General features: G+C 35.7%; 1 protein-coding gene, 1 long non-coding RNA gene and 1 pseudogene across 2 annotated transcripts; 1 reads left to right on the forward strand and 2 right to left on the reverse strand.

Moving 5' to 3' along the window:
* Nucleotides 1–4,764: 4,764 nt before the first annotated feature.
* LOC120166852 lies at nt 4,765–8,610 on the forward strand. Its single transcript, XR_005519969.1, has 2 exons — nt 4,765–5,104; nt 5,311–8,610. It is a non-coding gene; the product is annotated as an uncharacterized LOC120166852 (long non-coding RNA).
* Nucleotides 8,611–12,264: 3,654 nt separating this feature from the next.
* LOC120166809 (cinnamoyl-CoA reductase 1-like) lies at nt 12,265–12,668 on the reverse strand. Its single transcript, XM_039176008.1, has 2 exons — nt 12,527–12,668; nt 12,265–12,443 (listed from the first exon to the last, which is right to left on the reverse strand). The coding sequence occupies exons 1-2, from the start codon at nt 12,642–12,644 to the stop codon at nt 12,265–12,267; spliced, it is 297 nt and encodes a 98-aa protein (XP_039031939.1). The 5' UTR covers nt 12,645–12,668.
* A 10,577-nt stretch (nt 12,669–23,245) lies between these two features.
* On the reverse strand, nt 23,246–24,354 carry LOC120166810 (annotated as a pseudogene).
* Between the last annotated feature and the right edge of the window lie 3,532 nt (nt 24,355–27,886).

The following is a 27,886-nucleotide window of genomic DNA, read 5'->3' on the forward strand; positions in this document are numbered from 1 at the left end:
AATGACACATTAACATGCCCTAGACCTTCGAGAATATAACTACCCTATAAATAACTAAAGTAAAGATATCTATCTTTTTTCTCTTGTTGGGATGACAATTAATTACTTCTCTAAGAGTAGTCAATCTGATGCACTCACTATCTCCTTTCTTCTTGATGCTTCTTACGACCCATTCTTCACTCATTCCAATCATCAAAAGTAGTTTCTTTTTAAAGAATGAGTATTTGGCGGTTGGTGTACACCCTGTCCACTTAGAATCTCAGACAATGAATCAAGGCATGATACTCCTCTATGGTAGGTGTAATATCCACTCGGCCAAAAGTAAAGCAATTGTAGGCGGGATTCTAGAACTATGCAAGAGCTTTAAACAAATTTCAGTCAATTGAAACATCTAGGAGATAGGAGATGTCACCATAGAGCTGATAGAACAACTGTTTATCGACTGCTTCCCATCTTTCCCAGATCTCTTTCAGCTCGCTCAAATCATTTTGATGGACATTGATGTGAGTGTAACCAATCAAATCTGACACGTATTCGGGCAACAAGCTATCTCCATTTGTAAGATGGGACGGCTCAGACCATCTCAAAACATATGCATTGTCTTCTACCTCTTTCGAACCATTTATTCCATATTACTAGCCTTCTATATTGACATCGATCGCGGATCAACACCATGGAATAAATAGTGCAATAAAAAAATGAAACAAAATAAAATAAAAGATAAAAGAAAATTAGTCATTAATCATAAGAAATCAATTGGGCATAACATAATTTATCAATAAATCCTACCCTCACATGTGACTACTAATCATGCTTTAGTAGATCCTACCCAAACATGATTTCTACCCCTATGCTTTGTTTAACGTAAAAATCCTAACCTCATGTCATCTAGTTCACATTCTTATTCGAAAAAATAAACCTAACCACATGATCTCTAGTTCTCATACATTCATCCGGAAAGCAAAATTACACTACCAAATTAAAATACTCAAAAAAGTTTTCCTTGTATGCTCTCCTCACGGATTCTTAAGGTTTGGGTTAGGCTCTACCTAGGTTCGGGTTCTAGGTTCACTATATGTTGGGTTCGGCTCTAAAGTAAAAGGTTCTCAAATTGTTGTTGTCTGGTGCCCCCTTGTGCTGCCAGACCCTTAATCATATCCCACACATGCTTTAAGATTGAGTTCAATTCGAGGAAAAACACCTCCTTATGTCCATACGGAGGTGAAAACAATCACAAGGACCATAAGGCGTGAGCCCCATGAGAGATCCACTATCACATACGAAGGTGAAAACCACACGAGGAGTAGTTTCTCATTCCTACTTAAATTGGACGGAGCAGGGTTTTAGCTCATATTATGTAAATGCAGTTATGCAATGTGTGAGGAAAAGCGAAAACAATACAAACACACAACACACAAAATCATTTCTCAATTCCCTTTAAGATACATTTAATCTGAAAATATTAGCAAACAAATCAGTACAACTATTTAGTGGTTAATCAAATTATAAACATAAAATTTATTCAAACCAAACAAGGGATCAAAAACTAAATTAATTAATTGACTAACGGCTTGACTCTCTACAAAATGCCCCCAGAGTCGCCAAGCTGTAAAAACAGTTTCTTAAAACCAAATTTAATTTTTAAGTGATTAAAAAAATTGTCTTGATTAATTTGGTGTTTCCTTTTTAAAGTTAAAAAATGTTTCGCGAAGTCACCGCCAATCTTTGATTAGGGTGTGATTGTACCCAAAATGGTTTTCATTTTAATAAAATAATTTCAATTTTATTAAAACAACATCTTAGGTCTATGTACCAAAAATTGAGTTCAGGGGTCGATTACGCGAGGGGAATGATTAGCACCCCCACAGCGTCCTGAATTGGTACCTAGTCGATTAATTATTTGACTTTGAAATGAAATTTATGAGTTCGAATTTAATTTAATTTAAGATCCTTTCAAATAATATTCTTTGAATTTTAGGACGAAAAACAATAATATTTAATTATTTTCTATCGAGAAGAAACGACCTCTCATGCCTTAAAGCAGTCAATTCTTACTCCAATCGAAATAAAGAAATATTACGATTCCATTCTAAAATGTATTATAATTTAAATGCATGAATGAAAATAAAAGTAAAGATTAAATACGAATTACCAATCATTTTAGAAAGAAGAATGTTCGATTATTTAAAGACATCAAGATCGAACATTTTATAAGTTCTAATGATATTTTCTCGATAAATTTAAATAGACGAACGTTTCTTTTTTCTCTCGTTCCCAAATTTTACGTGTAGTCAATTTTTAGGGTTTCACTTAATGAGATATACTTTCATTTTAAATTATCGAAAATAACTTTCTTATACGTTAAGACAATCACTTCACGATGACATTAAAATGAAAGGGTATTACCCTTAATCCAATTATTTGGTTGAATAAAGTTATGCATATGAAAGTATCATACATTTTTCATGAAAGAGTGATGTCATGTGACCAAAGGTATTGACACGTACGAAAAAATAGCTACCACATAGAATAAAATATTTACATGCATTTAATAAATAATATAAGCTTATACACACGCTATATCATACAATATGCGCGATTCATATTTACAAAATAACAAATATAAACTATATGAAGTATATACATGTCTTAGAAAGTGAAATATAAATATAAAACTACGCATGCCATATACCTACATATAATACAATAAAATATATAATACATAACCCTATATAATTATCATGCAAATAATATACCATTAAAATAATATATTATGGACATACCTATATGTGGTATAATATTTACATACGTGTAATATAATCTATAAATATTATGAATAAGGTAGCATGCATATACCTAATTTACAAAACATTGACCAAATAAAGACTAAATACACCAAGTTTAGTATTAAAACCAAGGACAAAATGAATGAAATTACAACTGAACAGATTTAACTCTAGAAACAAAACAAACATGAACAACACTACAATATGGGAGTAAATTGAACCATAAATAAATAAGGAAGTTAAAGCATGAAATTTTCAAATTACAAGTCAAATCATAAATGAGCAAACACATTTAAGGATGAAAATTAAATGATTATGACATTCATGGCTCAAATTAATAAAGATAAAATTCAAATAAGGACCAAAATGAGAGTATTTAGAATTACATACTGAAAAATTACAATAAGTAAAAGGCAAATAAGTCTAGGTGACTAAAATACAACATGCATAAAAGAAAAAGGCAAAACCATAAACTAGAAAAACTTCAAATAGAGACTAAAAGAAAAAGGCAAATATAAATCAATAAAGTCTCGAAAAGTGACTAAAATATAACCATTACAAACTCTAGAACCCTCCCCGCGAATATCTCTTTTATAGGACCCACGGGTAGCCCAAAAACACCAAACGACGTCGTTTTAATGGGTTTAAATACCCTTTATAGGATTTTCAGCTGAAACCCTCTCCTTTCTTTTTTTTCCAGTCATTTCTCTCCACTTTCTCTCTATCTCTCATCGTCACCCTTTCTCATCTCCTCACTGTGAGGAGAAAATAAAAATAATTCCCTCATCCCAAAAACAAAATATATTATCTCTTAAATCCCGATCTTAAACCCATATTCGAAAGAAAGGAGTTACCTTTCGTCCTTTTGAATAGATTTTTCTCTTCCTTTGAAGAAAATTCGGGCCTCCAAATGCAAAAAGTAAGATTTTTGTTCGAATATGTTTTCACTTTTCTTTTTTTATCGAATGGTGGTTGTTAAAATCCTCCCTTTTTAGACCGATTCCCCTCCTTTTTATCAGTCCCCAATTGGTAACAATTTGATGAGGCTATCAGAGGCAATGATCTTCAGTTGGTAAAGAAAAATCAGGGTTTTTAATGCCCTAATATTTTTTTGAGTTTAGATTGTGATTTGATGTGGTTTGGTTGAAAATTTTTTATGTTTTGATTTGATTTGTTTTGGTTTCTGGCTAATTTTAGAATAGATGGTTTGTTGAGGACGACTGATCAACAACAATGATACCAACGGTGGCATCAGTGCAACGTGGCTCTGGCGGTAGCTATTTTCTTCTTTATCGGTGACATGTGGTTTTCTAGGGTTTCAAAACAAACCCTAAATTTTAGGCTCTACTAGGTTAGGGTTTGGGTCGCTTAGCCCCTTGTAATTGGGCTCAATTTGTGCTTGTAAGGGCACGTAATAAGAATAAAAATAAAAATATAATATAATATAATATAATAAATAATAAATAAATATAAAATAAATAATAATAATAAAAGATCCGGACGAAAACGAGTGTCTACTATTATTATAGGTTTGACTATACCTTTTACGATAGTTCTTCAATGGTTGCTCATGACTCCGGAATGGTTCAGGTGTTAGTCACTGTTAACAAGCCCATAAAATAATAATATAATATAATATAATAAATAAAAATAAAAATAAAATAGATAAATAACAATAATAACAAAAATCAGGACGAAAACGAGTGTTTGTTATTATAGGTTTGACTATACCTTTGACGATATTTCTTCAATGGCTGCCATGACTATGGGAATGGTTCAGGTGTTGGTCACAGTCAACAAGCCCATCTCTCCATGGTTTTTGGTTTGCTACTCATGGGCAGAGTTGACCCAAGCTTTTTATCTAACTAGCTTGAATAGATCTGGGCAGATGGGGACATATGGGCTGAATTTGCTGGTTATTCTACAAGGCACTATATCGCTTCAGTTTCTACTTATTTTTTAGTTACGAGACCAACGATGATGTGTGATCAGAATTTGTTTAATGAGGCACTGCCTAGGGTTCCTACGGATTCGTTCTCCCATAATGCTGTCTTGGGCATTGGATTGCCATGGTTTAATGCTCTAGTTTCTCAAGCTGGGTATTATATGCATAATGGTTTTCCTTCAGTCTCATCTTCTGGTTCTATTTCTATCGTTCCCACTCCTCAGTCTTCGTTTGTTTCTTCTCTTTTTTTCGAGCTATCTGAGTGTTTTCTCTGCTGCTATGGGGAGAGAGGTCTGTTGGTATCCCGACTCAGGTGCCACGCATCATATCACGAATGATCGTGTCATTCTTCAGTCTCAGTCTCCGTATACAGGTAATAATTCTCTCCTTATGGGTAATGGAGAAGAAGTTCGGATTACTCATATTGGCTGTGGTATGCTTTCTACTGGTGCTAGTGTTCTACGGTTAGAAAATATGTTGTTTGTTCCTTCTATTAAAAAGAATTTGTTATATGTTTCTCAATTGACCCATGACAATTCTGTATTTTTTGAGTTTCATCCTCATGAGTGTTTCGTGAAGGACTCTCAGACGCAGGAGGTGTTGCTGCGACGGAGGCGCACTACTGATGGTTCGTATGAATTTGATGTCCAGCGAGGAAGGTTCCGGCGTTGGGGGCTCTACTGAGCTCAATTCGTATCGGACTCAGGGGTCTCTTGAGTTGTGGCATCGTCGTCTTGGGCACCCTTCTTTGAGTGTTCTTAAGACTGTCTTAATTCTTGTAATATTCCTGTTAATAATAATAAGATGTCTGTTGTTTGTCCTTTTTGTTTACAAGGTAAGGCTCATAAATTGTCCTTTTCTTTGTCTGAGACAATTTATACTTCCCCTTTTCATTTGGTGGTGTTTGATGTATGGGGGCCAGCCCTTGTTGCCTCGGATGGTTTTTGCTATTATGTTTCCTTTATAGATGTCTATAGTCGACATACTTGGCTTTATTTGCTAAAAAGAAAATCATATTTTGCTCAATGTTTTGTCAATTTTATAAATTGGTTGAAGTTCAATTTGGTGTTCAGATTAAAGCTTTACAGTCCGATGGAGGTGGGGAGTTTCAGGCTCTTTTTCAATGGTTTGCGACACCTGGAGTACAACATCGGATATCGTGTCCTTTTACCTCAGAGCAGAATGTAAGGCAGAGCGTAAGCATCGTTACATCGTTGAAATGGGACTCATTTCCTTGCTCAGTCATCCTTGTCCATTAAGTTTTGGAGTCATGCGTTCACTATTGATGTGTTTCTCATTAACCTTTTGAGGTTCTAAGTAAGAAGTCTCCTCATGAGGTGTTGTATGGTGTAAAGCCAGATTATTCATTTATCAAAACTTTTGGTTGTGCCTGCTATCCCTATCTTCGTCCTTTCAGTTGTCACAAGTTTGGGCTTCGATCAAAGGAGTATGTTTTTCTAAGTTATAGTGTCTCAGAAAGGGTATAAATGTTTTGATGATAATGGTCACATTTTTATTTCCAGACATGTTTATTTGATGAGTCAGTTTTTCCTAGTACAAGCAATTTTCAGACTTTTAAGGATGCAGGGGATGATGTGTTTGTTATTGTTCGTCTGGGCTTGGTTTCTATACCTGATGCTTCAAGTGATACTGGTGTTGAGTTTTATCCTAATGTTCATGTGGATAGCTTTCCTGCTGATCTGTATGATCCTTCTAATGATTTATCTGTGCATTTTTTGCGACAATGTGTTTCTGGTTTTCCTGGTACTCCGAATTTCCCTGATGGTTTATCTGGTGAAGTTGATGAACGTTCTCTAGGGCCTCAGTCGTTAGTACCTGATAGTTCTGCAGCTACTGGTGTTGATGTTGTTCGGAGTGATGCTGCAGTTGGAACTTCTTCGCATCCATCTGGTAATGAGCAAGGTGACGTGTCTAATAGACATCACATGGTGACTAGGAGCAAGAATGGAATTCAAAAACCTAGAGTGTTTCTTGCAGCAAAAACGGTTACAGTCTGAAGTTGAACCCTACCACCATTGAGGAAGATTTTCTTAATCCTCATTGGGAAGCAGGTGCACAAGTTGAATATGATTCGCTTTTGAAGAATAACACCTTGACATCGACTGAGCTGCCTTCTCATTTTTGAAAAGTTGGTTGTAAGTGGATTTTTAAACTTAAGGAAAATGTTGATGGTATTATTGCTCGCTACAAAGCTCATCTTGTTGCTAAGGGGAATTTACAACAGGCTGGTCGTGATTATGATGAAACCTTTAGCTCTGTTGTCAAGCCAGCTACTGTTCGGACTATTCTGTCCATTGCCATCGACAGATAGATGTTAGTAATTCTTTTCTGAATGGAGATCTCACCGAGGAACTCTACATGTCTCAGTCACCTGGTTATGAGGTGGGTGACAAACGTTATGGCCTGTCGCTTGAACAAGGCCATCTGTAGGCTCAAGCAGGCTCCTCGGGCTTGGTTTGAGAAGTTGAGAAATTATTTAATTACTGTAAGCTTTGCTTTATCAAAGTCAAATGCCTCTTTGTTTATGAAATGTGTTGATAACAAGTTGGTGTATCTCTTAGTATGTGGATGATATTATTGTTACTGGGAATAATTTTGCTGAGATTGAAACAATTATGTATGATCATGACAAAGTTTTTTCGTTGAAAGATCTTGGCCAGGTGAGTTATTTTTTGGGTATTCAGGTTACCTATTCTTCTCAGCGAGTTTTTCTTAATCAGCATAAGTATGTAAAAGAGTTGTTGTGTAAGTATGGTTTTGATGGTGCCCAAGGGTTGCCTACACCTATGGTTTCGGGCTGTAAATTGTCTACTCATAAGGGGTCTCCTCTCTTGAATCCCTCAGAGTATAGAAGAATTGTAGGAGCTCTACAGTATGTTACTATTACTTGGCCCGATATATCGTTTGCTGTAAATCGTGTTTGTCAATTCATGCAGGCTCCTCTTGATGAGCATTTTCATGTTGCTAATAGAATCTAAAGGTATCTTCAGGGCACTCTTGACTTTGGGCTACGTTTTACTAAGTCTTCTCGGTTGTCTATTACATAGTTTGATAATGCTGACTGGGGTTCAGACATTGATGATCGTCGTTCTACCAATGGCTACTGCATTTATTTTGGAGGTAACCCTGTGTCCTGGATGTCGAAAAAGCAACCAGTGGTCTGTCGGTCTACTGCTAAGGCAGAATACAGAAGTGTTGCTTGTGTCACCACTGAAGTCATCTGGCTTGAGTCTTTACTTCAAGAGTTGCATGTTCAACCTGGTGGAACTGTTGTGCTATTGTGTGATAATTTGAGTGTAATTGATATTTCTTCCAATCCGGTTATGCATTCGAAGTTTAAACATGTAGAGATGAATTTGTTTTCATTCGGGAACGTGTTGTTGAAGCAACTATTGGTTAATGAAGTTCCTGCCAGTGAACAAGTTGCAGATATCATGACTCAGCCGTTGTCTGGAGTGACTTTTGCTTGATTTCAGGATAAACTCAATGTGCTACCTATTGCTATAGCAGATATTGTTTAGCGGCGTTTGATGCATATGGTTGTTCATTTTGTGTGTTTGTGTTTTTGTTGTTTCTGCTTGTCTTTGTTTTCTGCAGGTTGTTTTCTTTGAGGTTGATTGTTTTTGTTAAGAGAAGAAGAAACTAGGGTGAATGTAAGGGTTCACTGAGTGCAGCTAGTATGGTAGCGTACTGTTAGGGATTTTTTGTACTGCACCAGTGAGTTGGCATGCTGTTAGTGATTGCTTTCCGTTATCAGTCATTAACAGTTACTCTCCTCTTGTATAAATTCACCTGGTTCTCTTTGAGAATATTACAAGTTAATATCAATAAAATCTATTGGGTGTCGTCTCTTTTTTACTATCTTATCATTTTGTACTCTTATTATTTTTTGGATATTTTTATAGACTTGCGAGTATTTGATCATTTCTACAAGGCTATGAAAATTGAGTTTAGCTCTATTCTTTCGAATGATGAATTTAGGGATGGCAATGGGTCGGGTCGGGTCGGGTTTTTGGGCCACCCGACCCGAGAAGAAAGGGTTCTCCACCCGTGACCCGACCCGATCCGACAAAATTAATGTTTCACCCGACCGACCCGACCCGAATATATGACTTAGAAACCCGACCCGACCCGACCCGAAATAATAAAAAAAAAATTCAATGAAAACAGTGACTTAATTGAAAAAAAGTATATATGGAGGGATATTATTGTAATTATCCCTAAATATATAAGATAAAATTATATATATTTTTCAGGTCGGGTCGGGTCGGATTTTTTTTACCCTAAACCCGACCCGACCCGACCCGAACAGTGCATTTTAAAAAAACCCGACCCGACCCGAACCCGAATTTTTTTTAAAAAAATCCGACCCGATCGGGTCGGATCGTGTCGAAACCCGTCGGATTCGGATTGAGTTGCCATCCCTAATGATGATAACTTAATATATAATAAAATATGAAACTTCATATATTAATATTAAATATATAAAATATTATTGTTTTGTGTTTATGTTTTGAAGTGAAAGTGTAACATCAAAATTGAATTGAAGACGTCACGTTAGATCATCAAAGTGAGCCAACAAATTACCACTCAAAAATTCGACTTGAACTTTAAAAGACAACAATACAAGATAAAAAAAATAAACATTTACAAAAGGCGGAGATCCTTTATTTGAAAATCAAGTACATAAGTAGTTTACAACAGAACCGAATAAAATCTTAACCTTTATATGCCCACTTAAGTCCTTACCATTGTATTCTAATACTACAACTAAGACTTCTTCAATGATATCGTTGCCCCGTTGAGATCCATGAAATATTTAGATGTAATAATTAAAGGGTGAGCTGCCCAATAAGTACACATCAACTTATATAATGACTCTCATAAAATTAAGCACGCTAGCCGGTTATAAACTTATGATCGTTATTCAATTATTCTCATAGTCTTATGATTATCAATATAGTTCATTAGTCTTACCTAAGAATTAAAATATATCATATCTTAATTGACCAGAGTACCTTATTCATTATTCATGTCATAATCTCGATAATCCTACATTCATTATGCAATAGACACAGTAATCATCCTGTCTAGGGTTAGTTTCATTCATTAAAGCGACTCCCATCATAATAGTCTCATTTTTAACAATTTATAATCAACATGTGTAAGTTTGACAAGCGTTGTTTTACTGTCAAATAATTATACTTAATCTCAAATGAAAGAAATAAAATGGTAGTATAGAGAAGAAGGGTCGATCCACAGGGACTTTGAAGATACTAATATAGAAGGCTTTTGATTATGGTCTGGGAAAAATTGTAAGTAAAAATGGGGGATTTGTTTGAAAGATTTTAAAGTAAATAAAGAATCTTATTTAAGAAAAATAAAGAAAGTAGATTGAGATGAAAATTTAAATATGGTAAAAACAACCTCAGGCTTCGCTTTGCCTCAATTCTAATTAATCATTGAATAAGATCTTTACTTCGGATTAATGTCGGTTACAGTCTACAGGGCCTGACCCCTGTAACTTGTTTTTCTCTCTATTAAACCGACAATCCAAAAATAAATCTTTGAATTTCAGTCCTTATTTGGGCAAACTACAATTATCGTCGTCAATGCCAACTCGATTTTAAGATTTAGAAAAAACCCGACTTAGACTATGTTGTCTCAATGAAAATTGAATCCGATCTCAATTTCCCTTAGCGGGCCGCCTATAAGTGTGTTCTCAGGAAATCAAACTTGCTACCAACTGATTCTTCCTCTCAACTTTAAATCGAAAAAAATATCAAGCCAACGAGCTCTTTTTAAATGAAAGCATTTTGATTTTTAAATGAGAGGCCGATTGTCAATCCCATTTTGTAGAAAATTGAGGATATAACTTGAAGGTATTAGGTACTTTTCTATTATGACGATCAAAATTGAGTCATCGTTTCAACATTTGGCTTATTGGAAAATTAGCTAAGTATGATAGAGATCATACTTAGCATTTTTTAAAAGTAAAATAGAAAAAACTTGAAAAGTAAAATGAAAAAGAAAAGAAAACTTTATAAAATAATAGAATAAAGAACAAAGCTAATTCTAAATATCTTTCAAGCTTATCTTGAGAGGGTATTTATAGCTTTCTAAAACCCTAAAATGACATAGAAATGATAAAAGATAATTCTCGGAAAATATTTAAATTAAATCCTAAAAACAAAAGATAATTCTTAATTCGAATTATAAAAAGTGATTGAGTCGTTCGTCCTTCGAGAAGTGTTGATTGGACCTTCTGGAAGCTATTGATTGGATGTCACGTCAGACGCGTTATACCCATAATCATGACTACTAATCCAACCTTGACTAAAAAAAGGGTAGAACTTCTTCCTTTTAGTGCAATTTCTAGAATCCGACGTTCTGCACAGAAAATGAATTAAAACACCCAAATCAAACTAATAAACAAGGAGTAATGAAAGATAAAATAGTAACTAAATAAATCACCTATCAGTGATCATGCATATAAACAGCAATAGCACGTGTATTTATATCGTGCATGGGAACATCAATTCAACTTATCATCGTATCATGATTTTAAGTCAATCATTATGAAATATCATCTAGAACGCTTGAAGTAAATTTTAATAGAGGTCTATCTACATGACACAAGTGCTACACTTTATATTATTCACTTACAGTGGTATAAGTATGTGTTAAGTACTATAATTATTGTAGTATGAATTATGAAACTTTAAAATGTTCATGTTGTTTTTATTTTTGAAAAATAATTGTAATAAGTCAACCTACGATTAACTTGTAACCGAACCGTTAATAATAGTTAACTGTTAGCGGTTAATCGATCGTTTAGGATAAATAGTATGACTAACTATCCATGAACAACCCTAAATATAAAGCTTTCATGTGCTTAAGGATCATGTTTGAACTGGAGTTTGAGCTTGAACCGAGCTCGATTTCTAGCTTCAATCGAGTTAAGTCTGAGAATGTTTCAAGTTCAAGTTTTTCAAGCTCGAGTCGAACTTCAATTTTTTATTTCAACTTGAGCTTGAAAATTTTAATCTCACGAGCTTTTGAGTTCGAGTCAAGCTTCAAATTTTAATTTCAAGTTCGATTCAATCTTAACAATTTAAGCTCACGTGTTTTCGAGTCAAGTTAAATCGAATTCAACAATACTCAAGATCAGGGTTTCAAATCGCGGTCGCGGTCGTGTTTTCGATTATTTCGAATTTACCGTGATTGTGGCCGTCGCGGGCGCTATTGCGGCCGTCGCGGGTAACTCGGACGACGGCGAAATCACTATATCACGGCCGAAATCGCGGTCGCATACCGTTTTTTAAAACCCTGCTCAAGATCGCCTCGGTTTACAACCTTAGCTGATGTAATGGAAGTAGGAATACCATATAGATATATAGGGTTATCCTTTTTCTTTTTAATTGGTGGAACGCATGCATGTACAAGGCTCTCAATATGCTTAAAAAAAATTAAGGAAACGTAGTTAATGAACGAAGAAATTGAGGGTGGGGTTTAGTATTGCCTGGGGATTAGTAACGCGGAGGAGGGGACGGGAGAGGCAACGTGGAAGACACCGGCGTAGCTGGCAATGGCGGAACAAAGAGAATCATAATCCAATAAATCCGCCTTGAAGAGTTTGAGGTTGTCGGATGCTTTCTCAAGCTGATTCAAGTGTGCATATTTGGCATCCCCTGGCAAAATTCCAACAAATCAAAATGACAAAGAAATGCAAATAGAAGGTGCGGCAGTTGAGTCAGAAGCAATAAAAACCAACCAGGTTGCTTGACGGTGCCGTGGACGACGTAGTTGTTAGAGAGAAGGTGCTTCATAACCCAAGACCCAAGGTAGCCGCCGGCTCCGGTGACACACACTTTTCCGATCGCCTGAGCCATATTTTCTCACTATCTTCTTTCTGTAACTTTCTGGACTTGATTCATCACACGATAGTAAATAGAAATAAATAAACAAGACATAAATTAAACAATTTTGTGTATTGAAGTTGTTTTATCATTTTGCGGAAAAAAATATAAAACTATTACTGTTAGTTTAAAGTAGTAAATAACTTGATATCACTTAAGTAAAGATTTGAGTTTGAATCTTTGTATATGTAAAAACTCTATACTAGGGAACTCACCCACCAGAATCAAATGTACGATGCGGATCAGTCCTGATTAATCAGGGCGAAACCTTAGAACCATAAATATAACAAAAAAAAATAAAAATTTATTATTTTTGGCCAATGAAATAAACTTACCTTAAGAGAAAAAAATGTTAAATTATGTAGTATAACTTCCTTATCTTCGATCATTTAATTATTATTAATAAAATAATACAAACAAACCTTCATCTTAATAGCATATGCACAGACGAAGTTATCTGAGTAGTTAAAAGAATATTGTTATCCATAAATGTCTTAGGTTTGAACATCATAAACTAAAATAGTATTTACGTTTTTATTATCAAATAATTTAAAATCTTTATAACATATATTAACTTGTAACTGTCCTTAAATTAATAAAAAAAAAGTAATAGCACATAGAAAGATGATTAAGATTACCTCCACCAAATTCAGAATAAGTTATTTCTATTTGTATTCTACACCTAACAGACTATACATAAAATAAAGAGAAAATCGTCTCAGTGACCAAAAATGCCTTATAATATACGATTTTAACCAACTTTTTTTGGATTTGCCAAAATGACCAACAAAATCGCAACGCGAAATAAAAATCGCAACGCGATCCCCAGAATCGCAAATCAGTTTCCAAAATCGCAACGCGATTCTTGAAAATCGCAATGCGATAGTACAAATTCGCATTGCGATTTTCCAGAATCGCAACGCGAATATGAAAATCGCAACGCGAACACATAAATCGCAACGCGTATCCGTAAATCGCAACGTGTATCCATAAATCGCAACGCGTATCCGTAAATCGCAATGCGTATCCGTATATCGCAACGCGTATCCGTAAATCGCAACGCGTATCCGTAAATCGCAACGCGATTTTTAAAGCGCCATTATAATCGCTACGCGTATTTTATTTTCAAATTACAAAAAACGAATATTAAGACAAAATCCCGTAATCGCAACTCATAACCTAAAACCTAAAATCACAACTCAGTCCCATCTCCATCTCTCACTCTCTACGGCGAAATCCGTCCCCATCTCCGAAGATTTCCGTCCCCATCTCCGGCGAAATCCCTCACAACCATTCACGGTCAGAAATCCCTCACAATATTCAGAAATGGAAAATCAACCTCCGAGGGTTAGTTTTTTTAATTATTTTTATTTTGAAATTTTTGCATTATTGTAGGTTTTTCATATTGAAACTGATGATAAGTTTACTGGTCATTTCAATAATAGATTAACCATTTCACTTAGATTTCATTTCGCGTTACGATTCTCTCGTTGCGATTTTCATTTCGCGTTGCTATTCTCTCGTTGCGATTTTCATTTCTCTCGTTGCGACAGTCATTCTCTCGTTGCGATTTTCATTTCAACCAAAAGACAAAACAGTGTTGCAAATTTTAGTTTCAAGAATAAACTACTACTTTTTATGTTTATTGTTTTTGGTATATCTTCACAGTGTAGTTTTTGGTATATCTAACTTGGTATGTTTATTGTTTTTGTAGAAAATTTTTTCGGCTTCATTGACATTAAGGAATAAAGTTAGCCTAACCACTACAATTGCTTTGAAGCTTTCACCTGCACAAAGACAATTGTTTGAGGAAACCTGCTTCGGGCCATGGCTGAGAGTACAGCATCCGGGTGGAGATGCTAATTTGACCCATTTGTGGCTTCAGACCATGACATCAAATCTACCCGATAGTATACAACGTGGTGAGGAAGAGATATGGTTTCATTTTCCACCAGCGTATACTTGTTTTGGGCGGAAGGAGTTCTGCTTAATCACTGGTCTACGATTCGGACACGATGATGTAGGCCGGTACACTCGTCATATCGCCCGCCCATCATGGTTATCCCGGGTTTTTCCGGATGAGTCAATGGAGAAGCCGAACCTACACGTCGACGACCTGAAGAAATTGTTTAATAAGAAAGCTGGTTTCACTCGGATGGATGACGTCGATGTTGTCCGAGTATGCCTTCTACTACTTGTGTATGCCGGCTTTTTAGGCAGAGAGGCCAGACAACCTATTCCTCGGGAGCTAATAATATTGGTAGAGGACCTGAATGCATGGAATCTGTTTCCGTGGGGTTCGTATATATGGAAAGCTACCTGGACTAAGTTGTCTACTGCCTTTGATGACCGCAAAAGTTTGCGTGGCGATGGGTCAAAATACACTTTGTCAAGCTTTGTTTGGGCCTTTAAGGTAAGAATTTCTATATAATGTTTCTAAAATTATAATTAATTATTTAACAATTACTAATTTTGTTATTATATTGTTTGTAGATTTGGATATTCGAGGCTTTCCCCAGCATGCGTACATATGCAATAAAAACGTCAAATGATATTCCCAGGGCTATTTCCTGGAAGAGGAAAAATCTGTTGGATTGGGAAGACTTAATACCATATGCGACAATAAATAATGTAAGTTAACACAAATACTTTCATATAATATATAAACAAGTTATTAATAGTAGACGTTTAACTTTGTTTGAGTTTTTATATTGTTAGGAGGCTAACATTCCATTACAAAGACTGAACGGAGGAAGAGCTTGCCACTGATTGGTGGCAAGCTAGTCAGAGTTTTTTTGATGGCACGGATGATGAGCAGCATCCACTTCCTCCAATTCGAGAGCCATCACCTCACCCAGAGCCATCACCCGATCGACCCGACTATACACCTCTAGAACGAGAGCCATCACCTATCCCGTCACATCATCGAGCCTCTTCTCTACCATCACCTCATGATAGGCGACCGGTAAAGAGGCCACGACATTTATCTCCTTGTTCTCCACCTCCACGGGATGAGTTACGTGATGAGGTCAATGCCTTGCGTGAGGAGATCGGTACTCTACGCGATAACGATGGTGCATGGCGTGTGGAGGTATCAACTTTACGTGGTGAGCTTGCCGCTCTACGTGAGATGATAGTATCGTTGCAGAATGAGGTTCATACTCTACGCAACGAGGTAAGTTTAAGATTTTCCATATTTAACTTAATGATAAATTTACTCGTAATTTCACTTAGATTGCTTAGTAAATTTATTCGGTTGCTGCCAATTCTGCTAAACTGTGTATTCTTTAACACTGTGAAATAGTATTTGTCTTTGTTTTGTCTTTTGGTTGAAAGTAAATTTGTTCGGTTGCTGCCAATTCTGCTAAACTGTGTATTCTTTAACACTGTGAAATAGTATTTGTCTTTGTTTTGTCTTTTGGTTGAAAGTAAATTTGTTCGGTTGCTGCCAATTCTGCTAAACTGTGTATTCTTTAACACTGTGAAATAGTATTTGTCTTTGTTTTGTCTTTTGGTTGAAAGTAAATTTGTTCGGTTGCTGCCAATTCTGCTAAACTAATACCCTGAAGTCAGTATTTGTCTTTGTTTTGTCTATTGGTTGAAGTAATGCAATCCATTCAAGTTTCAATTTGCAGAAGAAGAAATAGTTTACTTTCGCAACACGAAACTTAAAATCGCAACGAGAGAATCGCAACGCGAAATGAAAATCGCAACGACAGAATCGCAACGCGAAACCAAAATCGCAACGAAAAAATCGCAACGCGAAACCAAAATCGCATTGCGATTTTCACTTCGCGTTGCGATTCTCTCGTTGCGATTTTCATTTCGCATTGCGATTCTGTCGTTGCGATTTTCATTTCGCGTTGCGATTTTGGTTTCGCGTTGCGATTTTGGTTTCTCGTTGCGATTCTCATTTCGCGTTGCGATTTTAAGTTTCGTGTTGCGAAAGTAAACTATTTCTTCTTCTGCAAATTGAAACTTGAATGGATTGCATTACTTCAACCAATAGACAAAACAAAGACAAATACTAACTTCAGGGTATTAGTTTGAAACATATTTTTCTTTGTTATCTGATGCATTTTGTGAACTATGATAGAATAATGACTTGGGTGAATACAATGCAAGTTTGAAACATATTTGTCTTTGTTTTCACTGTTTAAATATCATGTATGTTTATTTATTGATTTTTGTATTTAATTATTTAGCGGCCCGATAGAGTGGATGCTTTACGTCGGGTTATGCTTGCACGACGGAGTTCACGCATCAGACAGCGTGCACGTGCTATTAAGTCTCCGTACACCCCAATAGTGCGAAGACACCGCAAGAAGAAGCCCGACTTGCCTGTCATCCCTCAAGAGTCCACTCCTATCGTTGAAGAGGCCCCCCTATCATTCCTCGAGAGTCCCCTCCCACCGTTCAAGAGGCCACTGTCATCATTGAAGAGGTCCCTCCTACCATTCAAGAGCCCGATTCACATGGCGTCATATGTAGGCTTCTTGAGAAACCCCCTGACGTGCCGGACATGATGGATTCAAGTTGGCTCTCGTATGAGTTACCGGCCAGTACCATACCGGTATCTGAAGAGGAGAGGAAACAACTACCGGACACAATTCTGGATAACACCCTTTGGGCTAAGACCGCAGTTGATTTTTATCTACATGAGCGGAGCCAGGGGTGTTTCACTGACATATGCAAGCTCACCGATGATATCTATTTGTTGCTTGATCGGTCTTGGTGGGGCGTATTATTAGGGGTCGAAGATAATGGCTATTTCGATGGGGGGGTAAGTCTTATATTTTTCTTATATTTCAATTTGATTAATTTTTTTTTAAATTTATGTAAGTCACTAATATATGTCTTTTTTTGTAAAACAGCATATCGATGCGTGGGTGACACGTCTTCTAATAATAAGAAAACTTAAGAAAAATAAAAATATACGATATACAATTATGCCGACGTCTTTTAACGCCGTTCACTTGAAGAATGCACGAGATGAATCATTTGATTTGGGCAATGGACAAGCTAAACTTTATCCTGCATGGTGGGAGGTCGATAAGGTTAGTATTTTTTTAGATTGAGTTAAAGGTTTTATGAAATAAGTGCGCAAATGAATGAATTATTACTTATGATTGCAGGTGTTTATCCCTGTTTTGGAACGTAAACATTGGATTCTCGTCGAGCTTCAGCTCCCATCCCTTAAGACAATAGTGTATGACAGCATGATAAATTACATATCATTGGCTGATTTAAGAGATATTATTAAGGGATGGAGCTCTCATTTGGCTAAATTCTTGGATGCGATCAATTATTGGACTCGTTCTGGAAACAAGAAGCCAAGAAGCTCAATATTACAGTTATTAGAGACGAGACCGCGCCACAACAAACGGGAGGAGCCAGAGGAGATTGTGGTCCTCTCATATGCTTGGCGTTGGAGCGTTTGACGACGGGAAGCACCAAGTATCTACCTCCCACCGATAGAGATAGAGCTGCAGTAGGCTTGTGGTTTCGGCATTATATGGCTAAATCGATATATACGAGACGCTGCCTACCTGCATCCGCGTTATAAAAATGTCCATAAACAATTGGTAAGTTTATAGACTTTTGGTTTGAAAATGTTTGGTTAAGTACCTAGAATTCAATAATTTGTTGTTTGTAGGTTTTAGATGTGTAGAAAGTGTTGTTTGAGCAAATGTTTGGTTTCTGCAGGTTAATCTCAGAAGTGAACTGCGTGAAAATGATGTATGGCTGCAAAAGTTGATTCAATAGTTTAATTGATTGTTTTTTGATTGTTTAATTGATTTGTAAAAGTTGATTCAATAGTAGATGATTGGAAATAAGAATTATTGCTTATTTTTTGATTGTTTAATTGATTTGTAAAAGATGATTTGTAAAAGTTGATTTGTGTAATTGATGCGAACATAATTCTTATTTGTGCTTGTTTAATTGATTGAATGTAATGGTTGATTTTGTTGATTTCAATCTGCATTATGTTGAAGGCAAAAATGACTATCGCAATGCGAAATGAAAATCGCAATGCGAAATGAAATCGCAACGAGAGAATCGCAATGCGGAAATGAAAATCGCAATGCGGAAATGAAAATCGCAACGAGAGAATCGCAATGCAATTTTCATTTCGCATTGCGATTTTCATTTCCGCATTGCGATTCTCTCGTTGCGATTTTCATTTCGCATTGCGATTTTCATTTCGCATTGCGATTCTCTTGTTGCGATTTTCATTTCGCATTGCGATTTTCATTTCCGCATTGCGATTCTCTCGTTGCGATTTTCATTTCGCATTGCGATTTTCATTTCGCATTGCGATTTTCATTTCCGCATTGCGATTTTCATGTTGGGATTTTCATTTCGCATTGCGATTCTCTCGTTGCGATTGTAATTTCCGTGTTGCGATAGTCAAATGCATGCCTAATAAGTGATAACAACTGAATAACAAGAGTTGGTTAAGTCAAATGGTTGGCCTGAGTCATTAATTCAACTGAAAATGTTAAAAGTTCACACATAAAATCCACATAATACAACGTTTGCATTTAAAAATCACCTAAGTTAACAGTCCCAAAAGGTGAAGACAATTGTGATTGGGATTTTAAAGATGATTGCCTTTTGCTTGACACCATATGAGCTTTGGATTTTGATGAGGATCCATATTTTGGTAGAGGAAAAGATGATTTTGATGGCACTGGTGATCCACATGTCAACCTTGTATGACCACTTTCCTTGCACCGACTACATGTCGATCTCTTCTTTTCTTCACCCTTAGACGGTATACGATCGTGACTTTTTGGTCGGCCAGGTAGCCTTCTGTCCATGGCTGGTGGCAAAACTGTTTGTAAGTCATCTGGTATGTCCCACTCAGAAGGATGTGGAATAGGGTAGACAATCTCGGCATAAGTCTGTCGATAAACTTCTGTAGTGTAGCAATCCATAGCGTATGCGCTTGAATCATCTTGGTTTAAATGAAGAGCAACTTTTATAACATGGCCACACGGATAACCAGATGTTTGCCATTTCATACAACTACACGTCTTTGCATTTAGATCGACTAGCCCATTTAAGTTATTATCCAGTACTTGAAACAAAGTGTTTGAACATGGTTCAACTCTCCATGACGTTGACTTCACAACACGTTTCGTTATCTTTTTTTCAGTCCATGGTGTAACACGATGTTCCAATGTTCCTGTAAATTTAAATAAACAATACTTAGTAAAATATATAAATATGATAAGTTACGAATTCAAAGAAATAATACCTGCATGGTTTCTTTTCTTGTAGTACCACTGTTGAATAGAGGCTCGAAAAACTCCATTAACATAGTAATGGGTAATTTCCGGGAATGACGACTTAGAGCGTTGATTGATTCTGCACTATTAGACGTCATGAAACCATATCTTGCTCCAAGTTTATGTACTCTTGACCATCTTTCAAATCCGACATCTTCTAGTGTTTGAGCACACTGAGGCAAAACACGTCTTAAACAATTTATATGCTTATTGAAATCCACTTCCCGATAAGCTTTTACAGCCTTCCAGTATGTCCATTTGTGCTTTTTTATACCAGCAGACCTTGATTTTAGATTTCTATACAAATGAACACCACAAAGTCCATGAAAAGCATCTGGGAAACACCTTCTAACAGCGTTGTCAATTGAGTTTGCCCTATCGGATATGATTGTCAGATTGCTAATAGGACCTATGCAATCCCTAAGATGCCCCATAAACCATGTCCATGAATCAGAGGTTTCAGATTTGCCAACCCCGTAAGCTATTGGCAATATCCCATTGTTAGCATCCATGGCTACTGCTAATAAGTTTACTCCAAGGTATCGACCTTTCAAATGTGCTCCGTCAACTATAATAACTGGGCGCATGCAAGTAATAAACGAACGAATCTACAAAATAATATACACAAGAAATATAATCATTTAAATGTGAAATGCATGTAACTAACAAAAATGAGTCAACAAAATTATATTGATTTACTAACCGTAGCACCAATGGCGATAAACAGCAACTCAAAGCGTCCATCTCTATCTGTTTTGATATGAGTTACCGACCCAGGATTTTTCAGCTTTAAATTGTGACAATAAGCCGGCAGTTGGGCAAACGATGCTTCTGGCGACCCCCTCAATAATTCCAAGGCATAACATTTGGCTCTCCAAGCTTGAGAATATGATATACTAATCTTGAACCGAGCATTCATGTCAGTCATAATTTCATGTCCCCGATATACCCTGCCATTCAAAAACATTAACTCAGCCAGAAAACCACCCAACACCTTTTTGTTTGCCTGTCTATGGTGAGGAAAAACTTGGGTTCTTGAACATGTATGTTTATCAATAAAAGTCCTAACTTGAAACATTTCGCAATCTTTTATTCTCTTTGCAATCATACGCCACGTACAGTTTTTTGTCAATCATACACCTTGTTTCGAAACGATCTTTGCTTGATTTGTTAACTTTTAGTTGATAGCCATCTTCCACACATTTCGTATACAAAGCTATCTTCAAGTCTTCCTTTGTATCAAAACAATCATCTTTCTTGATACGAATAACTTTTGTGTAACAATCAACTGCTTTCTTTACCAACTCTTCTTCCGGTATCTGAAGTAATTCTGGCATATTCCAGTTATACGCCCGTGGCATTTTCTTTTCTTCGGGGACTTTTTCTTCTTCTTTTTCTTCTTCAGGATTATATGAATTACAGAATGGATGTTCAACATGTTCATTCACAGTCGTAACTTCCTCCTCATTATCATCAACAATATATTCTTCGGCAACGGCTGTTTCATCATCAAAATTCGGGTATTGACCAATATCAAAATCATTACACGCAGGGTCTGTTTCTTCTTCTGAAACATCATCAAAATCCGTGTATTGACCAATATCAAAGTCCGGATATTGACCAAGACCAAATTTCGAATACTGACTAGTACTCACAATTTTTTCTGTTGGCTCATCATCGTCTAACTGGTCAATACGAAAACCGGAATTTGGTGCTGAAAGTTGATTGGGATTTGGATTAGAGAAAGGTTGTGGGTTTGAGAAAAACTTAGTTGATTACTACCCGCTACTGACCCAACAATACTACTTCTAGGTTCAACAACATACAATGTAACATCATCTTGTGAAACACTAATGTAAGCAATGAATCGTTCAACATCTTCATTGTCGGTTAACAAATAAACTTTACCATTTCTCTGATAAGATAGCCTAAATCCACTTAGGGGCTCTAAATTCAATTTATTTGAAACACGTAGCATTAGAGTTTCATAAGTTAACTTTTGTAAAGACAATTTTAGTTGAAGATTCATGGGTAAAGGCATATATTGTAAAACACCATGAACATTATCCCATGACCCTCCAAAACACAAATCTATCCAAACATGATCAACATTAGATGATTTCATGGTTGTAAATTAATTTACTAAACAGACGAGCTGCGAAACTAAAACTTGTTGCCGGATTGGGAAGGATGTCGTTGGATATAGGAACGGATGTCGCCGGAGAGAGTGATAGATGGAGATGGAATGAGTTGCGATTTAGGGATTTAGTTTATGATTTGCTGCTGTTGCGTAGTTATATACCCAAAATTTCAGTGTTGTGATTTACAGATTCTCGTTGCGATTTACGGATTCTCGTTGCGATTTACAGATTCTCGTTGCGATTTACGGATTATCGTTGCGATTTACGGATACGCGTTGCGATATACGGATACGCATTGCGATTTACGGATACGCGTTGCTATTTACGGATACACGTTGCGGTTTACGGATACGCGTTGCGATTTATGTGTTCGCGTTGCGATTTTCATATTCGCGTTGCGATTCTTGAAAATCGCAATGCGAATTTGTACTATCGCATTACGATTTTCAAGAATCGCGTTGCGATTTTGGAAACTGATTTGCGATTCTGGGGATCGCGTTGCGATTTTTATTTCGCGTTGCGATTTTGTTGGTCATTTTGGCAAATCCAAAAAAAGTTGGTTAAAATCGTATATTATAAGGCATTTTTGGTCACTGAGGCGATTTTCTCTAAAATAAAATGTGCAAGAGACGGTTAAATATTTAAATGAAATTAAAATAAAATTTCATTACTTTCTTTGTTTTAACAAATCTTCATTGCTTGATTTCTTGTGAGGGTAGAAATTGATAGTTTCTAAAAGGCATAATACAAATAAATACTCTTAACGTTTGACAGTATATGTAAATTTATTCCATTGTTTTTTTAGAACATTTGACCCCATAACGTTTTATTTTGATTCAAAATTCATCCTCGTTTGATAGAAACTTTAAGTCAACTGACAGTCAACGCCTCCAGCTAACTAAGCAAACACATGTGGACACAAATGATGATGTGGCATGTCCACATCACTAATGTATGCTGACGTGAAATTGACACGTCAGATTTTTTTTTTGGTTAAAAAAACTAATATTTTTTTAAGAATTTTGTTCCAATGAGAGAGTGACATGTGTCACTCTCCCTCCACACTTTCTGGTATCCTGCGATTTTAATATAGCCATAAGCTATCAATCAAAACCAACAGTATTTTTGGGCAATTTGTTCATATTAAAGAGTGTCTCATTTCAAACAGTTTTGAATTGCTGCAAGCAATTGTTCATCACTTCCAAATGCAGCCATGTCTTCCTCCTTTAGATTAATCCAGGCTTCAACGCCATCACCAGCTGCAGTATCCATGAAAGCAACCATATTAATGACATTCAAGCTTGCAGAACTTGACCATACTGGTTTCCCCCAACCAAAATCAGCTTTGTATAGCAGAAATCTGCATAAACTAGTGAAGAAAAAAGGGATTGCTTCTTGTTGAAGGCTGGAATAAATCCTCACCAGCCTGAAGCTTTTTTCACGTATTCTTTGTCGATTTTTCTAAAGTATTCGCTTATTTTCCTAACGATATTACACCCATCTTCTTCTTCATTATCCATGGAAGGAATCATTGCAACAATTCGAAAATGTTTCCGAAAGACTGAGCTGAAAGCGGCGGCTCGAATTTTGTACGTAAATTAACTGTATGAATAATCAAGTAGGATTTATGCGGGCTAGATTTTTTCTAAGTGGAAGCGATGAAACGACTCCATATGAAAGCTGATAAAGCCTCAACACGTGAAGGTCAGATTTCATTTTCAGCAATATATTTTGCTCTGATTTCCTCTATTTTAGAAGCGGTGAACACCACCCTTTTCGTCGCTACATTCTTTTCACTTGTTTCCAACGCCGGCTTGGGCAGCGGTACGTCCCGCGCTGGGAAAAGTTCGGCCGATATGAACTCAGGCAAGACGACGTCGTTCGTATCTCCGCGAGCTATCACCACACACGTATGCAAAAATGTGAAGTACGCCAAAGCGTCACCGATTTTATGCTAAATACATAGCCCCGATCCTGACGCCATCGCAGTCGAAAGCATTGAATTGGACTCCCGTCCGTAGTTCCTTGGTATCATCGAGTGGGAAAGGAAATAATTTGTTGAGTTCTTCAGGTACTGGTTTCACTAAAGCGCAAATCCATTCCACTTACGGAATCCAATTTAAAAAGCAAGCTCATCAGAATCTCGTTCACTTTCAATCTCTCCCTTGAATCACTCCGAATCAAGTCCATTCTCTCTTTCTGGAGAACACTACGCTCCACTTCATTCACTTCCTCCCTTATTGCCATGATCTTCCTCACGTTTTTCGCACCAGAAATCCCCTAAAGACCTTCTTCTTGATTGCCGAGTCGGATCTGCCCCAGAAATCCCACTGTCAGTTCGTTGAAACAATCTCGTCAAATGTTAAAGAAAACAAAAACCCAATTTTAGCATCCGATTTCAGGCTCGATGGACGAGTATTGGACGGTATCATTACGGTGAAAGTTCCCAGATTGATGAAGAGGGAGAGCAAGAGAAGGAAGAAGATACCATTAAATAAGAGTATTTTTAATAATTTTCAATTGAATTGATTAATGATTAATAGGTGGCATCAAACTCAATCAAAGATTTAAATAAAAGTATATATTAATATTATATCAATTACAATTTACTTCTATATTTATTAGAATTTGTCAATCCTCAAGTTGATTGTAATACCCTAAATTTTGACCAGGACTAAATTGTAAGTTTTGAAAGTTTAGAGGCTAAAGTATAAACTTTGAAAAGTATAGAGACCGAAATTGTAATTTTTAAAAATTATATATTTTAGCCTGTAAATGAACAGTTTGGATTAAAACAGAGATTTTTGTGAGAATCAGATTTTTGGTACGAGAATTGTGTTAAAAGTTATAAAACAGTAAAGTTCGGTATTGAAATCCAATATTCGGATTGAATTGGAATTTTACGAAAATGTGAAGGATGCTAGATAAAGGTTGGAAATATTATTTATATATTTTAGAAAAGTGAAATTTAACATGGATAAATGGAATTAAGGTCGATTTTCCATGTTAAGCCAAAAATTTGGAATTAGGTGACTAAATTGCAATTTTTAAAAAGTTGCAAGGACAAACATGAAAAATCAGATATTTTCCTTATGAATTTGATGAGGTAAGGCATGATGTCATAGAGTGGCAAACTTGTAGTTATGAAGTTTCATTAAGGGTAATTTTGACTTTTGGATTAAAATGAATTTTTAATTCATTTTTAATGGTTATTAAACAAGTGTAAAAGAGTTATAATTAGAGAAAATTTAGGAAAAAGAAAGTCTTCATCCTCCTTGCTGCCATGAGACTCCGTGAATAAGGTGAGAAGCTTTGTTTTTAATTTTTGGTCCATTTTTACTACAATCTTAAGTTAGGTTATTAAGGATAAAATAACCTACATGAAATTCTCTTTCATTTGGCATAAAAATCTTCATGTTTCATGCTCAAGTTGTTAAGATGTTGATGGAGGGGAAGTGTGATTTTTATGATTAAAGATCGATTCTTGATATTAGAAGTGTTGTAAGAATTGATGAAGAACATAAGGATGCAAATTAATAAAAACAGTTTAGATTTTGAATCTGGCAGTGAGTTTGAAAATTCACCAGAAATTCTATAAAAATTATTTGGAGGTGATTTTTATATATTTGTGTTCTTATATCAATCTAGTTTTGTGTTATTATTTGGTATTGCCAGATCACGACAAATCTAGCAATCGGTACGATTTGAAAGGAAAAGAAAAAGCACGTGATTAGAAATATCGCTTAAAGGAATCTATAGTGAGGCAAAGGTGAGTGTTGTTAGTTATTTAATTATTTTGATCAAGGACGACTTACGATAAATCAACCTCATTCCAATTTACAGGATGATTTATAAAGTTTATAAAGAATATTTTTTATAATATTCTATATCAGTTTTATGAATGATTTAGGGTATGAACTACCCAAGCATGATATTTTTATGATGGGTTTATTATGATACATCAGTTCATTATGTGTTATAGTGAGAACTGTTGGTACACTTGGCATGCCATTAGTTGAGTATTTATCCATTATCAGCTTTGATACATTCGTGTATCAATGTAATCATATTAGCTTTGGTACATTCATGTATCAATGTTATCATATTAGCTTTGATACATTCGTGTATCAATATTATCATATCAGCTTTGGTACATTGGTGTATCAATGTCCAGCACCGTTGGTGCTTATTCAGGTTATGATGGCACTGAAGTGCATCATATCTCAATATCAGTTACGATTTGCATCGTTTTGTGCTTAGCGCGCACCTTACTCACGTATCTTATGTTCTCAGAAATATGCATTGGGCTATGAAAATAAATATGCAAGTTGTGTATGATTTCCAGTTGACAGAGAGCAAGATATGCTTATTTTATCAATATGATTTATCAGAATTTTCATGAGTTAATGATTTAAAAAGAAATTTCAGGTCTTAGTGAAGAAATCGATTTGGAAAAGTTGGTTTGTCAGTTTACTGTTTTAATTCAAATTATTTTTTTATGTTTATGATATTTTCATATTTTTCTCACCTTAGATTATTACTGCCTCACTAAGTTATACTTAGCGCATAATGATTTTCATGCGTAAGGTCTGATTGAGATACATACATTTATGAGGAGCCTTCCAAGCATCATGTACAGATCATCTATAATACCAGTATCAGTAAGACATCATTGAAGTTTCTTTTTACTAGTAGTGGCATCAGTAAGGTATCATGCGTAGTATGATTCTTGGTTTGGGATGTTCTTTGGAGAATTTAGATGTTATAAGAAGCTAAATCGAGGAAACTTAGTTGGGTTAAGTAATTGTGAGTTTAATGCTATTATTGAAGGTAAAAATAAGATATTTAAACAAAATTTGGGCAAAAATCGAGCTGAAAATTGAAAATATGGGTAAGGGTATCGGTACTGGAAGAATAATATCGATACTATAGGTTTTAATTTGAAGAAATACGATGAACAATATCGATACTGATGTAATTAGTATTAATACTGATGTGGGTATCGATACTAAGATAAAGGTATCGATACCAAGGATTCCAGAATGCAGAAATGGTATCTATACTGAAAAGGAGTATCGGTACCATAGCATAGAAGTATCAATACCATGGTAGGGGCCAATACTTTTGAGCCTGGAAAATTTAAAATAAGAGAAATTTTGATAGAAATTGAATATAATAATACTTTTGAGTATTATTAAAAGTATAAATGTTAGAGAGTATGCTAACATTTGTATGGTTTGTGTACTTAATGGATGCTTGTGTAGATCATAACCAAGATCATGTGTCAAGCAAGAAAAATGGCAAAGATAAAGTTGTCGAATAGTCGGCCATCATTGCAGCATACTAGCGACGCTTATTAGGCGAGTGCATTTACTGTACTTGTATAAAAGGAGGAGGACTCGCGATGAGTCAACCTCAAATATTTTTTTAAAATGTATGTTTTATAGCATTTTGGTATTAATTTCATAATTTGTATGAGAATGATATTATGAATAAGTTTTAGACTATGAACTGCTCTGAAATGAATGGACAAATATTGATGTTGTACAATTGTTATCGATGTTGCTAAAATAGATGTATAAATCTGTAAAATTGACTTAAAAGCCCATTGTATGTGCATTGCGAGTCATAGGTGCATGTCGGCATAAAAGGTGGCACTAATGAAAGTTAAATGTATAACAGTGCATTTCGGCATAAAAGGTGCCAATAATAAAAGTTAAATGTATAACGGTGCATTTCGTCATAAAAGGTGCCACAAAGGAAAGCCAAATGCATAACG

This window comes from Hibiscus syriacus, unplaced genomic scaffold, assembly GCF_006381635.1.
Source record: "Hibiscus syriacus cultivar Baekdansim isolate YM2019G1 unplaced genomic scaffold, ASM638163v2 tig00111648_pilon, whole genome shotgun sequence".
NCBI lineage: Eukaryota > Viridiplantae > Streptophyta > Magnoliopsida > Malvales > Malvaceae > Hibiscus > Hibiscus syriacus.